Source organism: Vulpes vulpes, chromosome 11 (genome assembly GCF_048418805.1).
Source record: "Vulpes vulpes isolate BD-2025 chromosome 11, VulVul3, whole genome shotgun sequence".
Taxonomy (NCBI): Eukaryota; Metazoa; Chordata; class Mammalia; order Carnivora; family Canidae; genus Vulpes; species Vulpes vulpes.
The window spans coordinates 25,591,473-25,612,297 of NC_132790.1; the positions used below are offsets into that span (position 1 = coordinate 25,591,473).

General features: G+C 38.9%; 1 protein-coding gene across 3 annotated transcripts in view; it reads left to right on the plus strand.

The window, feature by feature from the left end:
• Positions 1-20,825, plus strand: part of MRPL48 (mitochondrial ribosomal protein L48) — a 65,210-nt gene that overhangs the window by 5,500 nt on the left and 38,885 nt on the right. For all 3 annotated transcript variants that reach the window (XM_026010511.2, XM_072725912.1, XM_026010512.2), the window contains exons 2-3: positions 6,173-6,225; positions 9,915-9,952. In XM_026010511.2, the coding sequence (XP_025866296.1) occupies positions 6,173-6,225; positions 9,915-9,952 (91 nt within the window). The remainder of the gene's footprint in view (positions 1-6,172; positions 6,226-9,914; positions 9,953-20,825) is intronic.

Genomic DNA, 20,825 nt, shown 5'->3' on the forward strand with positions numbered 1-20,825 from the left:
ATGACATTAAAACCCTTTGTTGGAATGCTTTACACTTTCCACAGAACAGAAACTGAAATAACCTATTACACAATTAGTCACAAATACAGTCCTCAAGTTTTTTGCCCATACACATGAGTATGGTCTAAAACTTGTCTTTGTAGCAGGTAGGCCCTGCCACCACTGTGCTTGGCTGAATTCACAAATCCATTGTAAACTGTGGCTTCCCTGTCACTTCCCTGGCTCTCCTCTCCTACTAGGCTTTGTTTCCTGGCAGTAATTAAAACCTTCTGTTACTGCCATAGCTGCTGCTGCTGCTGGAATCGCCATAGTCACCTTGGTTTCATGATTTGCCAAAGTATTGGCCTCCACCACCATAGGGGCCAGAGCTTCTGCCTCCAAAATGTCCTCCTTTTAGGGTCCAACATTTGAGGATTGATTGTTGTAATTGCCAAAGTTATAGCTTGCGCTACCTCCAAAGTGGCTTCTATCATTAGCAAATCCATTACAGCCATCTCCACTGCCCTGTATCCACCACTACCTCGACTGACACCAAAGCCACCTACCCCACTGAAGTTACCTTGCAACCAAAGTTGTCATTCCCACCAAAACCACCTCCACAGTTTCCAGAACCACTTCAGTCTCTCTGGCTGGATGAAGCACTAGCCATCTCTTGCTTATGTAGGGCTTTCCTTACTTCACAGTTGTGGCCATTCACAGTATGGTATTTTTTTAATGACAGTCTTGTCTACAGAGTCTTGGTCATCAAATGTTACAAAAACAAAGCTTCTCTTTCTGCCCCTGCCTCGGTCAGTCATGATCTCAATCACTTCAATTTTCCCATACTATTCAAAGTAATCTCTCAGATGATGTTCTTCAGTGTCTTCTTTAATGCCACCAACAAAAATCTTTTTCACAGTTAAGTGGGCACCAGATCTTTGAGAATCTTCTCTTGAGACAGCTCTCTTTGGTTCTCTTCCATCCACCTTGTGTGGCCTTGCATTCATGGCTGCATCTACCTCTTCCACAGTGGCATACGTGACAAACTTAAAGCCTTTGGAGTGCTTGGTGTTTGGACCCTCATATTCACACAGTCCGTAAGGGTTCCTCGTTGCTCAAAATGACTTCTCAGACTTTTCTCAGACTTTCATCCATTGTTTCAAAGCTCCAGCCTCCAGTGAAGAACTTCCACAGCTGCACAGGCTCTTTGGGAGACTGACTTAGACATGACGGTGGTGGGAGAGGAAACTTTAACAATGCTTACTTGGTGGCGTCCACAGGCAGAAAGCTCTTTTTTAAAAAATTGAGATATAATTCACATACTATAATATCCACCCTTTTAAGATGGAAAATTCAGTGGTTTTTAGTACATTTACAAAGTTGGGCAGCTATCATCACTATCTAATTCCAGAACATTTCCTTTACTCGAAAAAAAAAACCCATAAGCAGTTATTCCTCATTCGTCCCTCTGCTCATCCCCACATAACCCCTAATCTGCTTTGTGGGTATAGATTTGTCTGTTCTTGTCATTTCATGTAAATTAAATCATATGTACACAAGGCCAAGTATTTCTTTAGTGACTTGCCAAAGATCATACAACTATTAAAATGGAAGTTTTGATATTCAAACCCATGTTTGTGTGAATCTATAACCTGTGCTCTTAACTGCCATAAAGACTTAGTTCAAAGACAGACTTTGACACTCAACATATTAAACATATTAAGAAGAGATCTAGACCAAAGGGAAAACTATTAACAAAAGCAATTTTGAAAGAACTTGGGAAAAGGTCAGCTAGAAGACCACTCGCCAGCTGTGTGCTTTGGGCATACTGATTCACCTTTCCAAGCTTTAGTTTCTTCACAGTAAAATGAGAGTAGAAAAACCTACCTCACGGAACGGTTGTGAGGATTTAAGGAAATGATGTTTGGCATATAGCAGGTGCTCAACAAATGGTAGGATTATTGATACTATTATTATTAGCATATGAATTTCATGAATTGGTATTACTCTTTTGAGAGGTAGTGTGGTAGACTGGAAGACATGGGGTTTGGATTCAGTCAGCCATGGGTTTGAATTCTTGGTACCTCTTATCAAACCTATAACTTTGGACAATTTTCCTAAGCCTCTCATTTTTCCTCTGTAAAATAGACGCAATTGTCTCAATTATGTCTCTATCGGAGTAGTGTAAAGATGAACTGAAAGAGTATGTGTAAAGTGATTAGCACAAAGGATATACTCAGTAAGCGGTAGAAACTGCCATTTTAAATATTTGTTAATAAACAAAAGTATTCTGTTAATACCTGTAAAACAGCTTTTAGTTGCCTGCCTCATGGGCCCCTGACTCACTACTGTCTCCACTCACCTAAGGGTTCTGGTGTGTGAAGCTAGTCATACGGTCTAGATTTGGCCTCATGACTTCAGTCTTTAGTAGCTGTGCGGTCCCTCTGTTCTTGGCTCCCGAGCTAACGGCACAAGTATTTTTGTAACCCACTGCAGCAGCTGTGTCCCTGTTCATTCATTCATTCACTAACGTCACCACCCTCTTTATTTGCTGCAGAGCTATAGCCGCTCTTCATTTGCTGACTGGGGGGAGTGGGTATTTGTGGATATAGTCCCAAAATAGATTACTTTTGTTCTGATAAATAATGCCAAGCATTGCAGGGGAGAGGAAGCACATTTCCCAGAGCTGAAAGGGAGAGTTCACACCACAATTTGAATGTCTTCCAGAAAGTTGTCAACCCTTAAGCCTGGCTTTTAGATAATTAAATCCTTTGCTTTTGTAGAGACTGAGAAATCTGAGTGATTAACGTGAGGGAAAAAATCAGTGTCATCTAGATCTTTCTTCCCATTCAGTTCCTCTTCTGTATGAAGTGGCCTACTTAAGAATATATTCTGGGGGTGCCTGGTTGGCGGAGTCAGTTAAGCATATAACTCTTAGTTTCGGCTCAGACCCTCTCCCTCTGTCCTGCCTCACTCGTGCTCTCTCTCTCTCTCTCTCTCTCTCTCTCTCAGAAAAATAAATAAATTGTTTAAAAAAAAAAATTGAGGAGGGGGAAGGGAGAAGCTTGAGCAAATTTAGGAAAAGTCTCCCAGAGAATGAAGAGAAGATTGGAAATGATATGAATAGTTGGAAGGAAGGGCAAAATGCATAGATGATCCTAAAAACTGCAATTAAATCGGATACTAAAGGACTTTGTAATTATGTGTGCTGTATGCTTAACCTAATATTGGCTGGCATAAAAAGCAGGGAAGACAACAGGGAGCCCCAGGAGACAGGAGCTCCAGCCACTAGCCAGTACTTCTGCCAGTACTTCCCCTCTCTGGAGTTAGAATAGATGAGTCTAAGGTTCCTCCAGTCCCAAGATCTATCAACCATGACGAACAGAATAGAGATGAGTGAACAGAATATATATTTATTTTATAATAAAATAAAATATTTTAGGGAGAAGGAGAGGGAGAATCTCAAGCAGACTCCATGCTGAGCACAGAGCCAGACGCAGGGCTTGATCTCACAACCCTGAGCTCATGACCTGAACAAAACCAAGAGTTGGTTGCTTAACTGACTTGAGCCACTGAGGGGTACCGCCCCCCCGATTTCTTAAGCACTAACAGATTTGAGAGAGGGTGTTGAATAGAAACTTAATGGACTTTAGAGTCAGAGAATCCTAAGATCCTATGCTAATTCTAATAGTGGCTGTTTGACTTTGGGTAAATTATTTAATCTCCATTTCTTCAACTGTAAAATGGGATAATAATACAGAATAATAATATTCTGTAAGGGAATTATGATTTAGATATATGGTAGGTACTCAACAAAATAGATGTGGATGCTTAATAAATGGTAGCCATGATTATCACTCATTCACTTTCTAATCATTTATTTATTTACAAAAACAAATCTTAATTGAATGTCTACAATGTACCTGAGAGGAATACAACATGACCCTTGACCCTGAGGAGTTTTTGTTTAGCATAGTGATGTATGGGTGTTTGAAGAGTTCCAGTGAATCTCCCTAAGTAGTGTGCAAACTTTTGGATATTCATGCTTATATGTATTTTTCTGAGGAGAATGTTCATGAGTGAGCACATTCTCAATGTGCTCAGTGTTACAGACATAACACTCCAAAAGCTAAAAACTTCTCCTGGCCATTTCCACCTGAATTTCCTGCCAGAGGTGCTTATTATTCATACCACCTATTTTGACTTAAATCCTATAATACCTGTGGTTCTGTTTAGCTGTTTAATACAGGTGTATGTCTGTATCTCCAATCATTTGAACTCCTCCAGGATAGGGATTGTGCTTACATTTTTTTGAACAGCTTTATTGAGATACTATTTATATATTTACCCATTTAAAATATATAATTCAATGACTTTTAATATATTCAAAGTATGAGGTACCTGGCTGGCTCAGTCAGTACAGTATGGGAGAGTATGTGACTCTTGATCCCAGGGTCACGTGTTTGAGCCCCACATTGGGCTTAGAGATTACAGGTGTGTGTGTGTGTGTGTGTGTGTGTGTGTGTGTGTATACTCAGAATATACATCCATTACTACAATCAATTTCAGAACATTTTCATCACCCCAAAAAGAAACTCCATTATCTCTTAGTTGTCATCCCTACCACCCCAAACCCTGCAGCTCTAATCAACCACTAATCTATTTTCTTTGTCTATAAATTTGCCTGTTCTGGGTATTTCATATTAATGGAGTCATACAGTATTTTTCTCTTTCTAACTAGCTTCTTTCACTTAGCATAATATTTTCAAAGTTTGTCTATTTGTTACATTTTGTTTTTATATTCCCTTTAATACTCAGCACAGTAGTTGGCATATAATAGCCTTTTAAAAATAATATTTATTTTAGAATTGTTTTAGAATTACAGATAAGTTGCAAAGATAGTACAGAGAATTCCCATATACCTCATATCCAGTTTTGCCTATTACTGTCTTACATTAGTATGGTATGCTTTTCATAATGAACTGAAATTAATATATTATTACTAATTAAAGTCCATACTTTATTCGTATTTCTTTCATTTTTTAAAATCTTTTTTTTTTTTAAGATTTTATTTATTTATTCATGAGAGAGAGAGAGAGAGAGGCAGAGACACAGGCAGAGGGAAAAGCAGGCTCCATGCAGGGAGCCTGACGTGGGACTCGATCCTGGGTCCCCAGGATCAGGCCCTGGGCTGAAGGCGAAGCTAAACCACTGAGCCATCTGGGCTGCCCTCATTTTATAAAATCTAATGTCATTTTTCTGTTCCAGGATTCCATCTGGAATATTATATTACATTTAGTCATCATGTCTCCTTAGGCTTCTCTTGTCTGTGACAGTTTCTCAGACTTTCTTTTGTGTAATAGGATTTTAACATATACATATTGAAAGGATTGTTTGATATTGATATTATATACATTTTGATTAAATTGTTACCATTAGAGGATAGGAATTTCTCTTCATGTTATGGGGCCTTAGGACATTTAGAACTTATTACCTAATTGCTTTATAAAAAGACCTTTATGTTAAACACTCCTTTAGTAAAGCTATTCCACTGTTGTTTCCAGTGGGTGCCAGCAGGGCAGAGTGAGTTTGAAAGAAAGGGAGGGTGGAAACTTAGAAAGGAAAGCTGCCATTGCTACCGCCTCCTCTCATTATTATTGTTTTGTTGATATTGATGTCATTATTATTACTAAGACAGTGTGCTGTAACAGAGGCACACTTTTTTGTGGAGTAAAACAGTCCTCTTAGACACTTATTAGCCATAATTTCTTGGAATATAAACTCTGTGAGCCTCAGTAGTCTCATCTGTGAAATTGTCTTGCAGTCTTTTGAGAATTAGGGAATGGTTTAAGTCCTTTGCCACAGTGCCTGCGCTTGGCAGATGCATAACTGTTGATTGATATAAGAAAAAAAATAAATCAAATTAGAAAGGGAAAATAAAGGGGAAAAAAAGGCAGCATGGATGGGGGACTTCTGTTTTTTTAGCATTTTCTGTAGTGGGTAGAATAAGAATGTGGAAGACCTTGATTTGTCTTCATGTTCAGGATTCACTGAAGGACAGCTTCTTTGCTAGACAAGAGCATTTGGGGGTCCTTTTTGCATTGTTTACTTTGGGTTTCTAGCCTCTTTCTGAAGAGGTGCTTGGAAGGCTGTGAATAATTAAGATTGTTCTAACATGACTATTTTGCTGTAGATGCTGTGTCTGAGGACCGATACCATTTTTAAGCAAGCCTTTTTTCTCTTAAGGTAAGGATATTAATAACAATGGTTAAATATAGTTAATATTTGCATTCTGCTAGGTATTTCATCCATCATTTTTCTTTCATCATCTCCACTTAAATGTCTACTGAGCATCTCGGGTATTAACTCCCCTGCCATTTTGCTTTTTCCCCATTCTCAGGAAATGATGACTCCATTCATCTAGTTGCCCAGGCCAAAGTCCGTGTAGTCATCCTTGACACTGTTATTTCTCTCACTTTACATCCAATTCTTTAACAATCCTCTCAGCTCTACTTTTGAAATATAGACAGAATAAAATCTGTCTATATAGATTATTATTATTAGAATAAAATCTGTCTATATAAAATCATTTGTCACCTCCAGTTTCAGGTTTCATGCTTTCTGTTTTGCTAAACTACTAGGGACCAGCTCCTTGTAATCTTCTTTACTACCATCCTCCTGCCTCTTAACTTAGGCCCTTGCTTTTGCTTTTCCCTTTTATCCTTCACAATAAAATCAAAATGATTCTTTTTATTTTTTAAAATGTTTAAAAATGATTTTATTTATTCATTTGAGAGAGTGAGAGAGAGAGAGCAGGAGCAGAGGAGGGGCAGAGGGAAAGGGAGAAGCAGATTCCCTGCTAAGCAGGGAGTTCAAGGCCCACATTGGGGGTGGACCCTACTTAAAAAAATTTAGGGGTGCCTGGGTACTTGGTTGAACGTCAGACTCTTGATTGTGGCTCAGGTCATGGTCTCAGGGTCGTGTGATCGAGCCCCACCCACATTGGTTACATGCTCAGGGTTCCACGCTCAACACGGAGCCTGTGCCTCTCCCTCTGCTCCTGCCCCTATGTGCTTGCACACACATGAACTCTCTCTAAAATAAATAAATAAATCTTAAACTTTCTTTCTTTCTTTCTTTCTTTCTTTCTTTCTTTCTTTCTTTCTTCTTTCTTCTTTCTTTCTTCTTTTTCTTTCTTTCTCTTTCTTTTCTCTTTCTTTCTTTCTTTTTTTTTTCTTTCAGATTTTATTTATTTATTCATGAGAGACACACAGAGAGAGGCAGAGACAGGCAGAGGGAGAAGCAGGCTCCACGCAGGGAGCCCCACATGGGACTTGATCCCGTATCCCCAGGATCAGGCCCTGGGCTGAAGGTGGCACTAAACCACTGAGCCCCCTGGGCTGCCCATTAAAAATTTTTCTAAAAAAAGATATCCATATGGCTTGATCTCCTCACTTCATTCAGGTTTGTGCCCAAATATCATCTCATTAGAGAGGTCTTCCCTGACTACCCTATGTAAAATAGTGTCCTCTCCCTCCATCAGTCTTTATTATTTCCTTACCTTGCTTTATTTTTCTTCATTGCAGGTATCACCACCTGACACATTTTATATATAGGTATATGTATGGTTACTTAAATTGTCTTCCCCACCCACCCCCTTGAATACAAGCATTATGTACCTAAGGATTTTGTTAGTCTAGTTTACTGCTGTATCCTTAGAGCCTAGAATGGTATCTGGCACATATTAGGCATTTAATAAGTATTTGTTTAATGAATGAATAGATCCTCATAGTGACCTGGTGAAATGGGTCTTATTATCTTAATTTTATACATAAATAACTGAGGTCCAGAGAGGTAAATTAATTGCTCTAAGATTACATAGCTAATATGAGTTGGAGTTAAGATTCAAACCCAAGTTTTTTTTCCCACTGCCTTTCATATACAGTTTGCTACCCCCTACTGTTTCTCTCTAGATGGTAATGAATGGTATTTGGTAATTTATTTCTCTATTCAGCAGATATTCACTGAGTGTCTTACGTGTGGCAGCCATATGATATGAAACAATGAATTATATATCTCCCTGGATCGCATGGCACTTATGAGCCTGCATGATTTCTTTAATCCCTTACATTTATTGAAGCCTCTCTCCTGTGATTTCTTTTCCATCTTAATCTATTTCCCCATCATTAATCAGACGACTATTCAGTAAGTACTACTATAGCACCATGCTTACTATAGAACTATTTTACACATTCTCTCTAATTTTTACAAAAACATTACAGGACAAATATAGATTTTGTCATTTTACAAAAAAGGAAACTGGCTCAGAGAGTTTAAGATAGATTTTCAGTCCCATGAGATTATACTATTATTATCTGCATTTTAAAGAGATGAGATAACTGAGTTACAGAGATATGAAAGAACATATGGAAGGTCACAGTTTGGAAATGGTACAGTCAACATTTAATCACAGATCTGCTTGTTTCCAACTTGTACTACAATTTAGTTTTGAAACTTTGCAGGATGCTGAGTTCAAATAAAATATCTGATAACCTGGTTTGCCAAACAGAGCCGTATGATTCTCTTCCATATTCTGTAACTTCTGTATTCAGTCTGGCTCTCATTGTTCTCATTGCTGTTCCTTCCTCTCTGTCCTCTTTGCAGGGCTACTGCAAGGACCACCTTACTGGTTCTCTTGCCTCAGTCTCACCTCATCCCATTCATCGCTCACCTGCTGCCAGGGTTAACTTTTCTTTTCTTTTGTTTTCTTTTTTCTTTTCTTTTCTTTCTTTTCTTTTCTTTTTTTCCTTTCCTTTTCTTTCTTTTCTTTCTTTTCTTCTTTTTCTTCTTCTTCTTCTTCTTCTTCTTCTTCTTCTTCTTCTTCTTCTTCTTCTTCTTCTTCTTCTCCTTTTTCTGAGTTTATTTATTTATTTGAGAAAGAGAGAGAATACAAGCTGGAGAGAGAGGGAGAGGGAGAAGCAGACTACCCGCCAAGTGGGGAGCCTGACAGGGGACTTGATCCCAGGACCTGGAGATCATGACCTGAGCTAAAGGCAGACGCTTCACTGGCTGAGTCACCCAGGGACCCCAGGGTTAACTTTCTAAAACTTGATCATAGTGGCCCTGCACTTAAACTCTGTTAGGAGCTTCCCACTGCCTACATATAGTAAACATCAAACTTCTTAGCACAGAGCATGAGGTTCTTCACAATATGGCCTTTGATTCATCTCTTTCACCAATCTGCCTTTTCCCTGTTGCTTAAGTTCCACTCACACCCAGCTGTTTGTTCTTCCCAGAGCATACCACTTTCACGCCTTTCCCTAGAATGCTTTTCCTTAAGGCTAAGTAATCAAGAACAGTTCTTCATTTTTAAAACTCAGGTCACATGGTTTTACCCCCCTAGTTGGAATGACCACACTTTACTTGGTGTTCCATCAAATCTTGAACAAGTGTTTGTTCTGGATCAGCATGAAATTGTGGATCACATTTGTTTACATACCTCTCTCCCAGCTAGGCCATATATAGAGACATTTTACTTATTTTTGCATCTTCACGATGTTTGGCACATAATAGGTACTTAATGATGTTTATGGAAAGAAGGGAAGGAAGGAATAAGGAAATATCTAGCATTGACTTATCCTTGATGAAAAGCATACAAGTTTTGTTACTGTGTAGATTATTTTTTTTTAAAGACTTTATTTATTTATTCATAGAGACACACATAGAGAGAGAGGGAGGCAGAGACACAGGCAGAGGGAGAAGCAGGCTCCATGCAGAGAGCCTGACGTGGGACTCGATCCAGGGTCTCCAGGATCACGCCCTGGGCTGCAGGCGGCACCAAACCGCTGCGCCACCGGGGCTGCCCAAGTTTTGTTACTGTGTAGATTAAATGTGGGTATCTAATTTTATTCAACATACTCTTTCCCTCTTTTTAGGCTCAGGACTTCAGGAGAAAATCCCATCTGTTCTGCAGGTATGTGGTTACTTCCTTATCTAGTCTGCTTGCTTTAAGTGACCCTGTAACACTCTATAATAATTTTGTCTAGAAAGATTCCTAACATACCTTTGAGAAGAGTGGCTAGAAGTACATTCCACCCTTCACATGGAATAGGACAAGGGCAAGAATAGAAAGTGGTGGTTAAGAGCAAGAGCTCTTTAGTATGTTTGGATCCCAGCTCTACCACATACTTACTTTGTGAGGCTACTTCTCCATGCCTTGCTTTCCTCACTTAAAACAATGAGGACAATTATAGTACAACCTACAGTGAATTTAAAGATTCAGTGAGGTAAAATATATAAAGTTAGTTATTATAGTTATGATTGCTACTATTTAAGACCTCTCTTTTATGTCCATCATAGTCTAGGCAAGGGCTTTTCATATAGTATTTTGTCCAAAAAGAATGTCCATTCATTCTGATTAACTCAATGAATTCAGTCTGTTTCAACCCCATTAGTTGTCCTTTCTGGTTTGTCTATTATGTGATAAATTTCCAAATAGTTGTTTGATTTTAATGACATCTGTCATTTGTCTAAAGAGTATCAGGGGAAAAGGAATGGGAAAAAATAAGGGAACTAACATTTACTGAGTACCTGATATATGCGAGGCAATACAGAAGATTTTATATCTGTTAATTTTTTCAGCAGATGGCAGCAACTTGTAGAGCATCACCATTTCTACCAGCCCCAAAGCCCAGCATCTCAAAATATGAGCTTCTTTTAATTTATTCATTTTCTCAACAGACATTTATTATACCAGGATGTGTTTTAGGTGCGGGGTATACAGAATTGAGAGGATACAGTCCTTGCCATTTGGAAGCTTAATAGTCTTAAAAGAATTTTTTCCCCAAGAACACTGCAGTGAACACTCACCATTTAGACTGAACTGTTGACATTTCACTTTCTCTATCGGGCATCATGATATCTCACATTTAAATACCTCAGCATGCATTTCTAGAAATAAGGACTTTCTATACATTCTGTTAAAGAACCAGAACACCATTATCTCATTCATGAAAATTAATAGTAAAGCTCCCTTATTTTTATTTATTTATTTATTTATTTATATTTTTTGTAAAGCTCCCTTATAATCCAATATTCTACCCGTTTCCGTAATTATTCCCAAAATGTCTTTTTCCCCAAAAAATGTCTTTTGTGGGTGTTGTTTATAAGCAGAAGCCAATGAAGTTTCTTTCACATTTTGTATTTCACTGTTGTGTCACCTTTGATCTAGATAATCTAATCAGTTCTACCACTTGTTTTTTCCTATAGCAGTGACTTTTTTATTATGTCAGATCATTTATCTTATAGAATGTCCTCCCTTGTTGATTCGTCTGATGATTTCCTAGTGGTGTTGTAGAACATGGTCTTTTTCTTTCCTACAATTGAGAAGTTAAACCGAAAAGCTTGAGTACACTTAAGTTAAACTATTTACGTAAGAAAATTTTGTAACTGATGCCCTGAACTTCATATGGCATCCTATCAGGAGATTAAAACAAATAACTGAATATCTTATTATCAAAGTGAAAAACATTCATTTTAAAGAAAATGGGAAATAGGGACACCTGGGTGACTCAGTGGTTGAGCATCTGCTTTGGTTCAGGGCATGATCCCAGGATCCTGGGATTGAGTCTTGCCTCAGATTCCCCATAGAGAGCTCAGGCTCCTGTTTCTCCCTTTGCCTATGTCTCTGCCTCTCTCATGAATAAATAAATAAATAAATCTTTAAAAAAAAAAGAATATGGAAAATAAACACTTAGAGCAGCCCCAGTGGCGCAGCGGTTTAGGGCTGCCTGCAGCCCAGGGTGTGATCCTGGAGACCTGGGATCAAGTCCCACGTCGGGCTCCCTGCATGGAGCCTGCTTCTCCCTCTGCCTGTGTCTCTGCCTCTCTCTCTCTGTGTGTCTCTCATGAATAAATAAATAAAATATTTTAAAAAAAAGAAAAGAAAAGAAACACTTATATACAAGAAGAAGCTGAAGAAGACAGATAATAAAAAATCACCTGTAATCATATCATCTAGAGATTATTGTTTAATATTTTGTTGTGTATCCTAACAGGTCTTTTTCTATTTCTCTCTTCATAGATAGATAGATAAGTAGGTAGGTAGATGGATTTTTTGCTTTGTTTTGCAGTAATGGGAACAAATTATACATAATTTTTTTAAAGCTCTATTTATTTTAGAGAGGGAGCAAGCTCAAGCAGAAGAGGCAGCAGGAGAGGGAGAAGGAGAGACCTCAAGCAGACTTCACACTGAGCTTAGAGCCAAATATGGGGCTTTATCCCATGACCCTGAGATCAGGACCTGAACCGAAAGCAAGAGTCAGATGCTTAACTGACAACCCCACCCAGGCACCCTGATATATAATGTTTTTTTTTTTTCATTTGTTTTTATTTAAGTTCGATTTGCCAACATATAGTATAACACCCAGTGCTCATCCCATCAAGTGCCCTCCTCAGTGCCTGTCACCGAGTTACCCCAACCCCCCCGCCTACCTCCCCTTCTGCAACCCTTTGTTGGTTTCCCAGACTTAGGAGTTTCTCATGGTTTATCTCCTTTAATTTTTCCCACTCAGTTCCCCTCCTTTCCCTTATAATCCCTATAACTATATCTCATATTCCCCATATGAGTGAAATCATATGATGATTGTTCTCTGATTGACTTATTTTACTCAGCATAATACCCTCCAGTTCCATTCAGGTCGAAGCAAATGGTGGGTATTCGTCCTTTCTGATGGCTGAGTAATATTCATTGTGTATATAGACCACATCTTCTTTATCCATTCATCTGTCAAAGGACATCATGACTCTTTCCACAGTTTGGCTATTGTGGATATTGCTGCTATGAACATTGGGGTGCAGGTGTCTCGGCATTTCACTACATCTGTATCTTTGAGGTAAATACCCAGTAGTGTAATTGCTGGATTGTAGGGTAGCTGTATTTTTAACTTTTTGAGGAACCTCCACACTATTTTCCAGAGGGGCTATACCAGTTTGCATTCCCATCAACAGTGCAAGAGGGTTCCCCCTTCTCCATATCCTCTCCAACACTTGTTTCCTGTCTTGTTAATTTTCACCATTCTCACTGGTGTGAGGTGGTATTTCATTGTGGTTTTGATTTGTATTTCCCTGATGGCAAGTGATGCGCAGTATTTTCTTATGTGCTTGTTGGCCATGTCTATGTCTTCTTTGGTGAAATTTCTGTTCATGTCTTCTGCCCATTTCATGATTGGATTGTTTATTTCTTGGGTGTTGATTTTAGTAAGTTCTTTATAGATCTTAGATACTAGCCCTTTATCTGATATGTCGTTTGCAAATATCTTCTCCCATTCTGTAGGTTGTCGATTGTTTCTTTTGCTGTACAGAAGCTTTTTATCCTGATAAATTCCCAATGGTTCATTTTTGCTTTTGTTTCCCATGCCTTCATAGATGCATCTTGCAAAAAGTTACGGTGGCCAAGTTCAAAAAGGGTGTTGCCTGTGTTCTTCTCTAGGATTTTGATGGATTCCTGTCTCACGTTTAGACCTTTCAACCATTTTGCGTTTATCTTTGTGTAAGAGAATGGTCTAGTTTCCTTCTTCTGCATGTGGTTGTTCCAATTTTCCCAGCACCATTTATTGAAGAGACTGTCCTTTTTCCAGTGGATAGTCTTTCCTGCTTTGTCAAATATTAGTTGACCATAGAGTTGAGTGCCCATTTTTGGGTTCTCTATTTTGTTCTATTGATCCATGTGTCAGTTTTTGTGCCAGTACCATACTGTCTTGATGATCACAGCTTGGTAATACAGCTTGAAATCTGGCATTGGTTTTCTTTTTCAATATTCCTCTGGCTATTCAGGGTCTTTTCTGATTCCATACAAATCTTATTTGTTCCAACTCTTTGGGAAAGTCCATGGTATTTTGATAGGGATTGCATTGAATGTGTAAATTGCCCTGGGTAGCATAGACATTTTCACAATATTTATTCTTCCAATCTATGAGCATGGAATGTTTTTTTTTTTTAAATGTCTAAAAGGTTTTATTGTGTTAATAAAACTCAGAGGTGGTCAAGACTTGGGTACACACAGGGATGGAATGTAAAATAGTTGTAATGTTATGCTTCATTTTTCATTTTGTGTTTTCAACTCTGCCTTGAAAATCAGAGATGGCTTCTTGGGTAACCTTTTGGGATCACCCAGATGTCTTGGGATCACTTTCTGCAACCTCTGAAAGCCGTAATCTATGGTTGGTTCATTAAGGGCGGTTGTAGACAAACCATCTCTTTGTGTGTCCCTCAATTTCTTTCAGAAGTGTTCTGTAGTTTTTAAGATATAGATCCTTTACCTCTTTGGTTAGGTTTATTCCTAGGTATCTTATGCTTTTGAGTGCAATTGTAAATGGGATTGATTCCTTAATTTCTCTTTCTTCAGTTTCATTGTTAGTGTATAGAAATTCCACTGATTTCTGTGCATTGATTTTGTATCCTGCCACATTGCTGAATTGCTGTATGAGTTCTAGCAATCTTGGGGTGGAGTCTTTTGGGTTTTCTATATACAGTATATCACGTCATCTACGAAGAGGGAGAGTTTGACTTCTTTGCCAGTTTTTTTTTAAAGATATACTTATTTATTCATGAGACACACAGAGAGAGAGAGAGAGAGAGAGAGAGGCAGAGACACTGGTAGAGGGAGAAGCAGGATCCCTGCAGGGAGCCTGATGTAGGACTTGATTGTAGATCCCAGGATCACTCCCTGAGCCAAAGGCAGATGCTCAACCCCTGAGCCACCCATGTGTCCCTTCTTTGCCAATTTGAATGCCTTTTATATCTTTTTGTTATTTGATTGCTGAGGCTAGGACTTCTAGTACTATGTTGAGTAACAGTGGAGAGAGTGGACATTCCTGTTGTGTTCCAGATCTTAGAGGAAAGGCTCTCAGTTTTTCCCCATTGAGAATGATATTCACTTTGGGCTTTTCATAAACAGGTTTTAAGTTATTGAGGAAAATTCCCTCTATCCCTACACTTTGAAGAGTTTTAGTCAGGAATGGATGCTGTATTTTATCAAATGCTTTCTCTGCATCTATTGAGAGGATCATATGGTTCTTGTTTTTTCTCTTGTTGATGTGATCTATCACATTGATTGCTTTATGAGTGTTGAACCAGCCTTGCATCCCGGGAACAAATGCCACTTGGTCAGGGTGAATAATCCTCTTAATGTACAGTTGGATCCTATTGGCTAGTATCTTGGTGGGATCTTTGTCTAGTTTTGGAATCAAGGTTGTGCTGGCCTCATAAAATGTGTTTGGAAGTATTGCCTTCCTTTCTATCTTTCAAAACAGCTTTAGTAGAATAGGTATTATTTCTTCTTTAAACATTTGATAGAATTCCCCTGGGAAGCCATCTGGCCCTGACTTTTGTGTCTTGGGAGGTTTTTGATGACTGTTTCAATTTCCTTGCTGGTTATTGGCCTGTTCAGGTTTTCTATTTCTTCCTGTTCCAGTTTTGGTATTTGTGGTTTTCCAGAAATGCATCCATTTCTTCTAGATTGCCTAATTTGTTGGCATATAGCTGCTTATAATATGTTTTTAAAATCGTTTGTATTTCCTTGGTATTGGTTGTGATCTCTTTCATTCGTGATTTTATCAATTTGAGTTGTTTTTTTTTTTTTTCTTTTCTTTTTAATAAGGCTGGCTAGGGGTTTATCTATCTCATTAATTCTTTCAAATAACCAACTCCTGATTTTGTTGATCTGTTCTACAGTTATTCTGGTCTCTATTTCATTGAGTTCTGCCCGAATATTTATTATCTCTCTTCTTCTGCTTGGTGTAGGTTTTATTTGCTGTTCTTCAATTCCTTTAGGTGTGAGGTTAGCTTGTGTATTTGAGCTTTTTCCAATTTTTTGAGGGAGGCTTGTATTGCAATGTATTTCCCTCTTAGGACCACGTTTGCTGTATCCCAAAGATTTTGAATGGTTGTATCTTCATTTCCATTAGTTTCCATGAATCTTTTTAATTCTTCTCTAATTTCCTGGTTGACCCATTCATCTTTTAATAGGTTGCTCTTTAACCTCCATGTGTTTGAGTGTCTTCCAGATTTCTTTTTGTGATTGAGTTCTAGTTTCAAAGCATTGTGGTCTGAAAATATGCAGGGGACAATCCCAGTCTTTTGTTATTGGTTGAGACCTGACTTGTGACTCAGTATGTGGTCTATTCTGGAGAAAGTTCCATGTGCACTTGAGAAGAATGTGTATTTAGTTGCATTTGGATGGAAAGTTCTGTATATATCTGTGAAATCTGTTTGGTCCAGTGTACCATTTAAGGCCCTTGTCTTTTTGGTAATGTTCTGCTTAGAGGATCTGTTATTTGTTGAAAGCGCCATGTTGAAGTTTCCTACTATTAGTGTATTATTACCTAAGTATCTCTTTACTTTTGTTATTAATTGATTGATATACTTGGCAGCTCCCACATTAGGGGCATAAATATTCATGATTGTAAGGTCTTCTTGCTGGATAGACCCTTTAAGTATGATATAGTGTCCCTCTTCATCTCTTACTACAGTCTTTGGTATAAACTTTGATTTATCTGATATGAGGATTGCTACCCCAGCTTTCTTTTGAGGACCATTTAAATGGTAAATGGTTCTCTAGCCCTTCATTTTCAGGCTGGAGGTGTCCTTAGGTCTAAAATGAGTCTCTTGTAGACAGCGTATAGATGGATCTTGCTTTTTTATCCAATCCGATACCTGCATCTTTTGATGGGATCATTTAGCCCATTCACCTTCAGAGTAACTACTGAAAGATATGAATTTAGTGTCATTGTATTACCTATTCTATTCAGTCCCTGTTTTTGTGGATTGTTTCTTTGGGCTCCCTCTTTCTTTTACAGGGCCCTCCTTAATATTTCCTGCAGAGCCAGTTTGGTGGTCACATATTCTTTCAGTTTCTGCCTGTCCTTGAAGCTCTTTATCTCTCCTTCTATTCTGAATTAGCCTTTCTAGATAAAATATTCTTGGCTGCATGTTCTTCTCATTTAGTACCCTATATATATAATGCCAGCCCTTTCTGGCCTCTGTGGAAGGGTCTGCTGTTAATCTGATAATCTGATAATCTGATAATCTCCATGTAAGTCAAGAATCTCTTGTCTCAAACTGCTTTAAGAATTTTCTCTTTATCTTTGAAATTTGCAAGTTTCACTATTAAATGTTGAGGTATTGAATGGTTTTTATTGATTTTGGGGGGGTCCTCTTTATCTCTTGGATCTGAATGCCTGTTTCCTTCCCCAAATTTGGGAAGTTCTCAGCTATGATTTGTTCAAATATTCTTTGTGGTCCTCCCTGTCTCTCAGCCTCTTCTGGAAAACTTACTAGATGTATATTCTTCCTTCTCCAGCTATCATTTATTTCCCTAAGCCTTTCCTCATGGGCTCTTGTTTTTCTCTTTTTTCCTCAGCTTCCTTCCTTACCATCAACTTGTCTTCTATGTCACTCACTCTCTCTTCCATCTCATTAACCCTAGCAGTTAGAACATTCAGTTTGGATTGCATGTCGTTTAATCTGTTTTTAATTTTGGCCTGATTAGATCTTAATTCGGTGGTAACAAAGTCTCTAGAGTCCTTTGAGTTTTTTTCCAGAGCCACCAGTAGCTTTATAATTGTACTTCTGATTTGACTTTCTGACATCGTATTTAAATCCAAATTCTGTAACTCTGTTGCAGAGAGTATTGTTTCTGGTTCTTTCTTTTGTGGTGAATTCTTCTTTCTAGTTATTTTGTCCAGTGTAGAGTGGCTGAATGAGTGGGCTGAGTCAAAAATATCAACCACGACCTAAGTAAAATACATCCTAGATTCTGAAGAGGTCAGAGACCAGAAAATAAAAGAAAAAGAACAACAGAACAAAAGGACACTGAAGTAAAAAACAAATCTTAAAAGGAAGTAGTAAAAATAAAAAGCCAAAAACCAAAAACAAAGAAGAAAAAAAAAAAGGAAAAAAAAAGTAAAGAAACGAGGAAAAAGAAAAAAAGGGGGTGCTGGGGGATGGTGGTGGTGAAGAAGTGGTAGTGGAGAGAGAATTTAGTTTACCTGAGGGGTCCTAGAGTGTGATACTATTGGTTCTGAGTGTATTTTGTTCTGTATGTGGGTAGATGCTCAATCCCAAATTTGTATAAAGCAGAAATACTTATAGAAAGCCCCAATATGGACCACCAAAATGTAAACAAGATAAAAAAGAGGGGCAGAATGGGAAGAAAGAGAGAATAAAATCTCACAGAATGAACCAATACAGTTTTCTACTTGGTTCTGGATGTATGTTGGTCGTTAGGAGTTAGAAGTTAGAAGTTGGAAGTTAGAAGGTACTAACTTCCACCATTGTAAAACAAGGCAGAAAAAAACAAAAAACAAATACCCATATCTTGTCTATCTACCAAAATTAAATTGAATACGTTGAAGGGAATCCATAAGTGAAAAATATATCTAAGACATGTAATTGTAGAAATATGAAGGTCAAAAAGGAAAAAACTTAAGAATGAAGAGCTGGTAAAATATTGTAGTTAATGTGGGAAAAGAGAAAAAATATTGGAAATTTTTAGTCTGATATAAAAATGCATCATAATGGAAAAAGGGAAAAAAAGGACCCTCTAGTTCTATATACTATTTTCTCTCAGTCCTGGACCTTCCCAGTGCTGCTTGTTCAGTAAACTTTCTTTTCCCTTGTACTTCCAGCAGTTCTGGGGGAGGGTCTGGTGTGCTGATTCTCAGGCATCTGTGCCTGGGCAGAGATGCCTCGCTGCTTGCCAGGTGCTGGGCTCAGTATGAGCTGTTTATCCTGTGAGGCCTTTGTTCCCTAGAGGCCCTGCCTCTCCCGGGCACAATGTGAAACAAAGAGGAAAAGCACATCGGGCTCCCCGCGGGGAGCCTGCTTCTCCCTCTGCCTGTGTCTCTCCCTTCTGCCTGTGTTTCTCATGAATAAATAAAATCTTTAAAAAAACAAAAAACAAAACAAAACAAAAAAACAAAGAGGAAAAGCAAAAATGGCTGTGGCCAGATTTCCAGCTCTGGAGTCACACTCCCTGCGAGTAACTAACTGCAGTCTCCCAGTCTGCACTGGCCTAGATGGTCCTGGGGACAGGTGCAGGTGCATTGATCTGCACAGCTTGCTGGGCGCCCAGCGGCAGGAGAGTTCTCACTTTCCTGTGCCCTCCATGCTTCCACCTGTCCCGGGGGAACGAAGGATCACCAACTTTGTCTGCTTGGGTCTGGGATCCGGGGCCCTGTGCCGCTGGACCCATGCCCCTGGGGGCTGCCTTTCCTGAAGGGAATGGGGTACAGCCACCCTGCTGTTGCCAGCCTCTAGGGTAAAGGCAGCTCCGGAGCCGGGCCCCCTAACCCACAGGCTTCTCCTAAATGCCCCATAGGGCTATGGTGCTCCAGCCCTTTACCAATACCCAACCACAGTTTGCGGGTGGCCCTCCTCTTATAATGACTCCAGGAATCTTGAGGCTTCCCTGCCCCTCTTGCTATTCTGCCCGATTTCCATTTTTCCGTCAGGGAAAACTCCAGCGTGGATTTTTAAAGTTCCTGCTTCTCTAGACCTGGACTTTCCTGCCCTGGAGGCTTTTCACCACTCTGCTTTAGCCCTGCTTAGTCGTGGTTCCTGTCCCCAACTTTATTCTTTTTTATTTTATTTTTTCATCTTCCTACCTTGTTAGAAACAAAAACTTTTCTCTCCGTAGCATTCCAGCTGTTCTCTCTTTAAATCTCAGGTCGAATTCATAGGTGTTCAGGATGTTTTGAAAGTTATCTAGGTAAGTTTGTGGGGTCAGTTGAGTTGAAGACCCCTACTCTTCGCCATCTTGCCCCTCTGTCTGATATATAATATTTTATAATCTTTTTTCTTCTTCTTACTTGATCCATGGTGAATACATTTCTACTACAATAGAGAGATATCTGTATAATTATTTTGAACGTACTGCCTTAAATGGAACAGTTTGAAGGGGAAGATATTGAGTCTGGCTTTGAACATGTTTAATTGGAGTGCCTGTGGGAAGGATATATTAAGTAGCCCATTGTATACAATTGTATGCATTGATCTTGAATTTAAAATATAAGTCTGAGGTGAAACTATAAATTTGGAAGCCATCATATTGTCTATTTTAATTGCAGTGATGGCAATGAAACATCATGTAAGAACAAGTAGAGAAGAGGCCCAAGGATCAGGCCCTTAAGAACTCTGACATTTAAAAATGAGGTAGAGAGCAGCCCAGGTGGCTCAGGGGTTTAGCTCCACCTTCAGCCCAGGGCTTGATTCTGGAGACCCGGGATCAAGTCCCATGTCGGGCTCCCTGCATGGAGCCTGCTTCTCCCTCTTCCTGTGTCTCTGCCTCTCTCTCTCTGTGTCTCTCATGAATAAATAAAATAAAATAAAATAAAATAAAATAAAATAAAATAAAATAAAATAAAATAAAAGTGAGGTAGAGAGTGGGGTGCCTTGGTGGCTCAGTAGGTTGAGTACCTGACTCTTGATTTTGTTTCAGGTCATGATGTCAGGGTCCTGGGATTGAGCCCCAAGTGGGGCTCTATGCTCAGCGGGAGTCTGCTTAAATTCTCTTTCTCCCTTTCCCTTTGCTCTTCCCCCTGCTAGAGTACATGTGCTCGCATTCTCTCTTGCTCTCTCTTAAATAAATAAATAAATAAATAAATAAATAAATAAATTAAAAAAAAAAAAAAAGGTGAGTAGAGGGTAAAAGAGATGTCTAATGAGGTTGAAAAAAAGGAGGCCAAAATTGTAGGAAAAAGCCAGCATAGTACAATTTGATGTCAGTCAGAAGGAGAGTGTTTTAAGAAGGAAAGAGTGGTTAACCATGTTGGTGTTACAACTGTGTG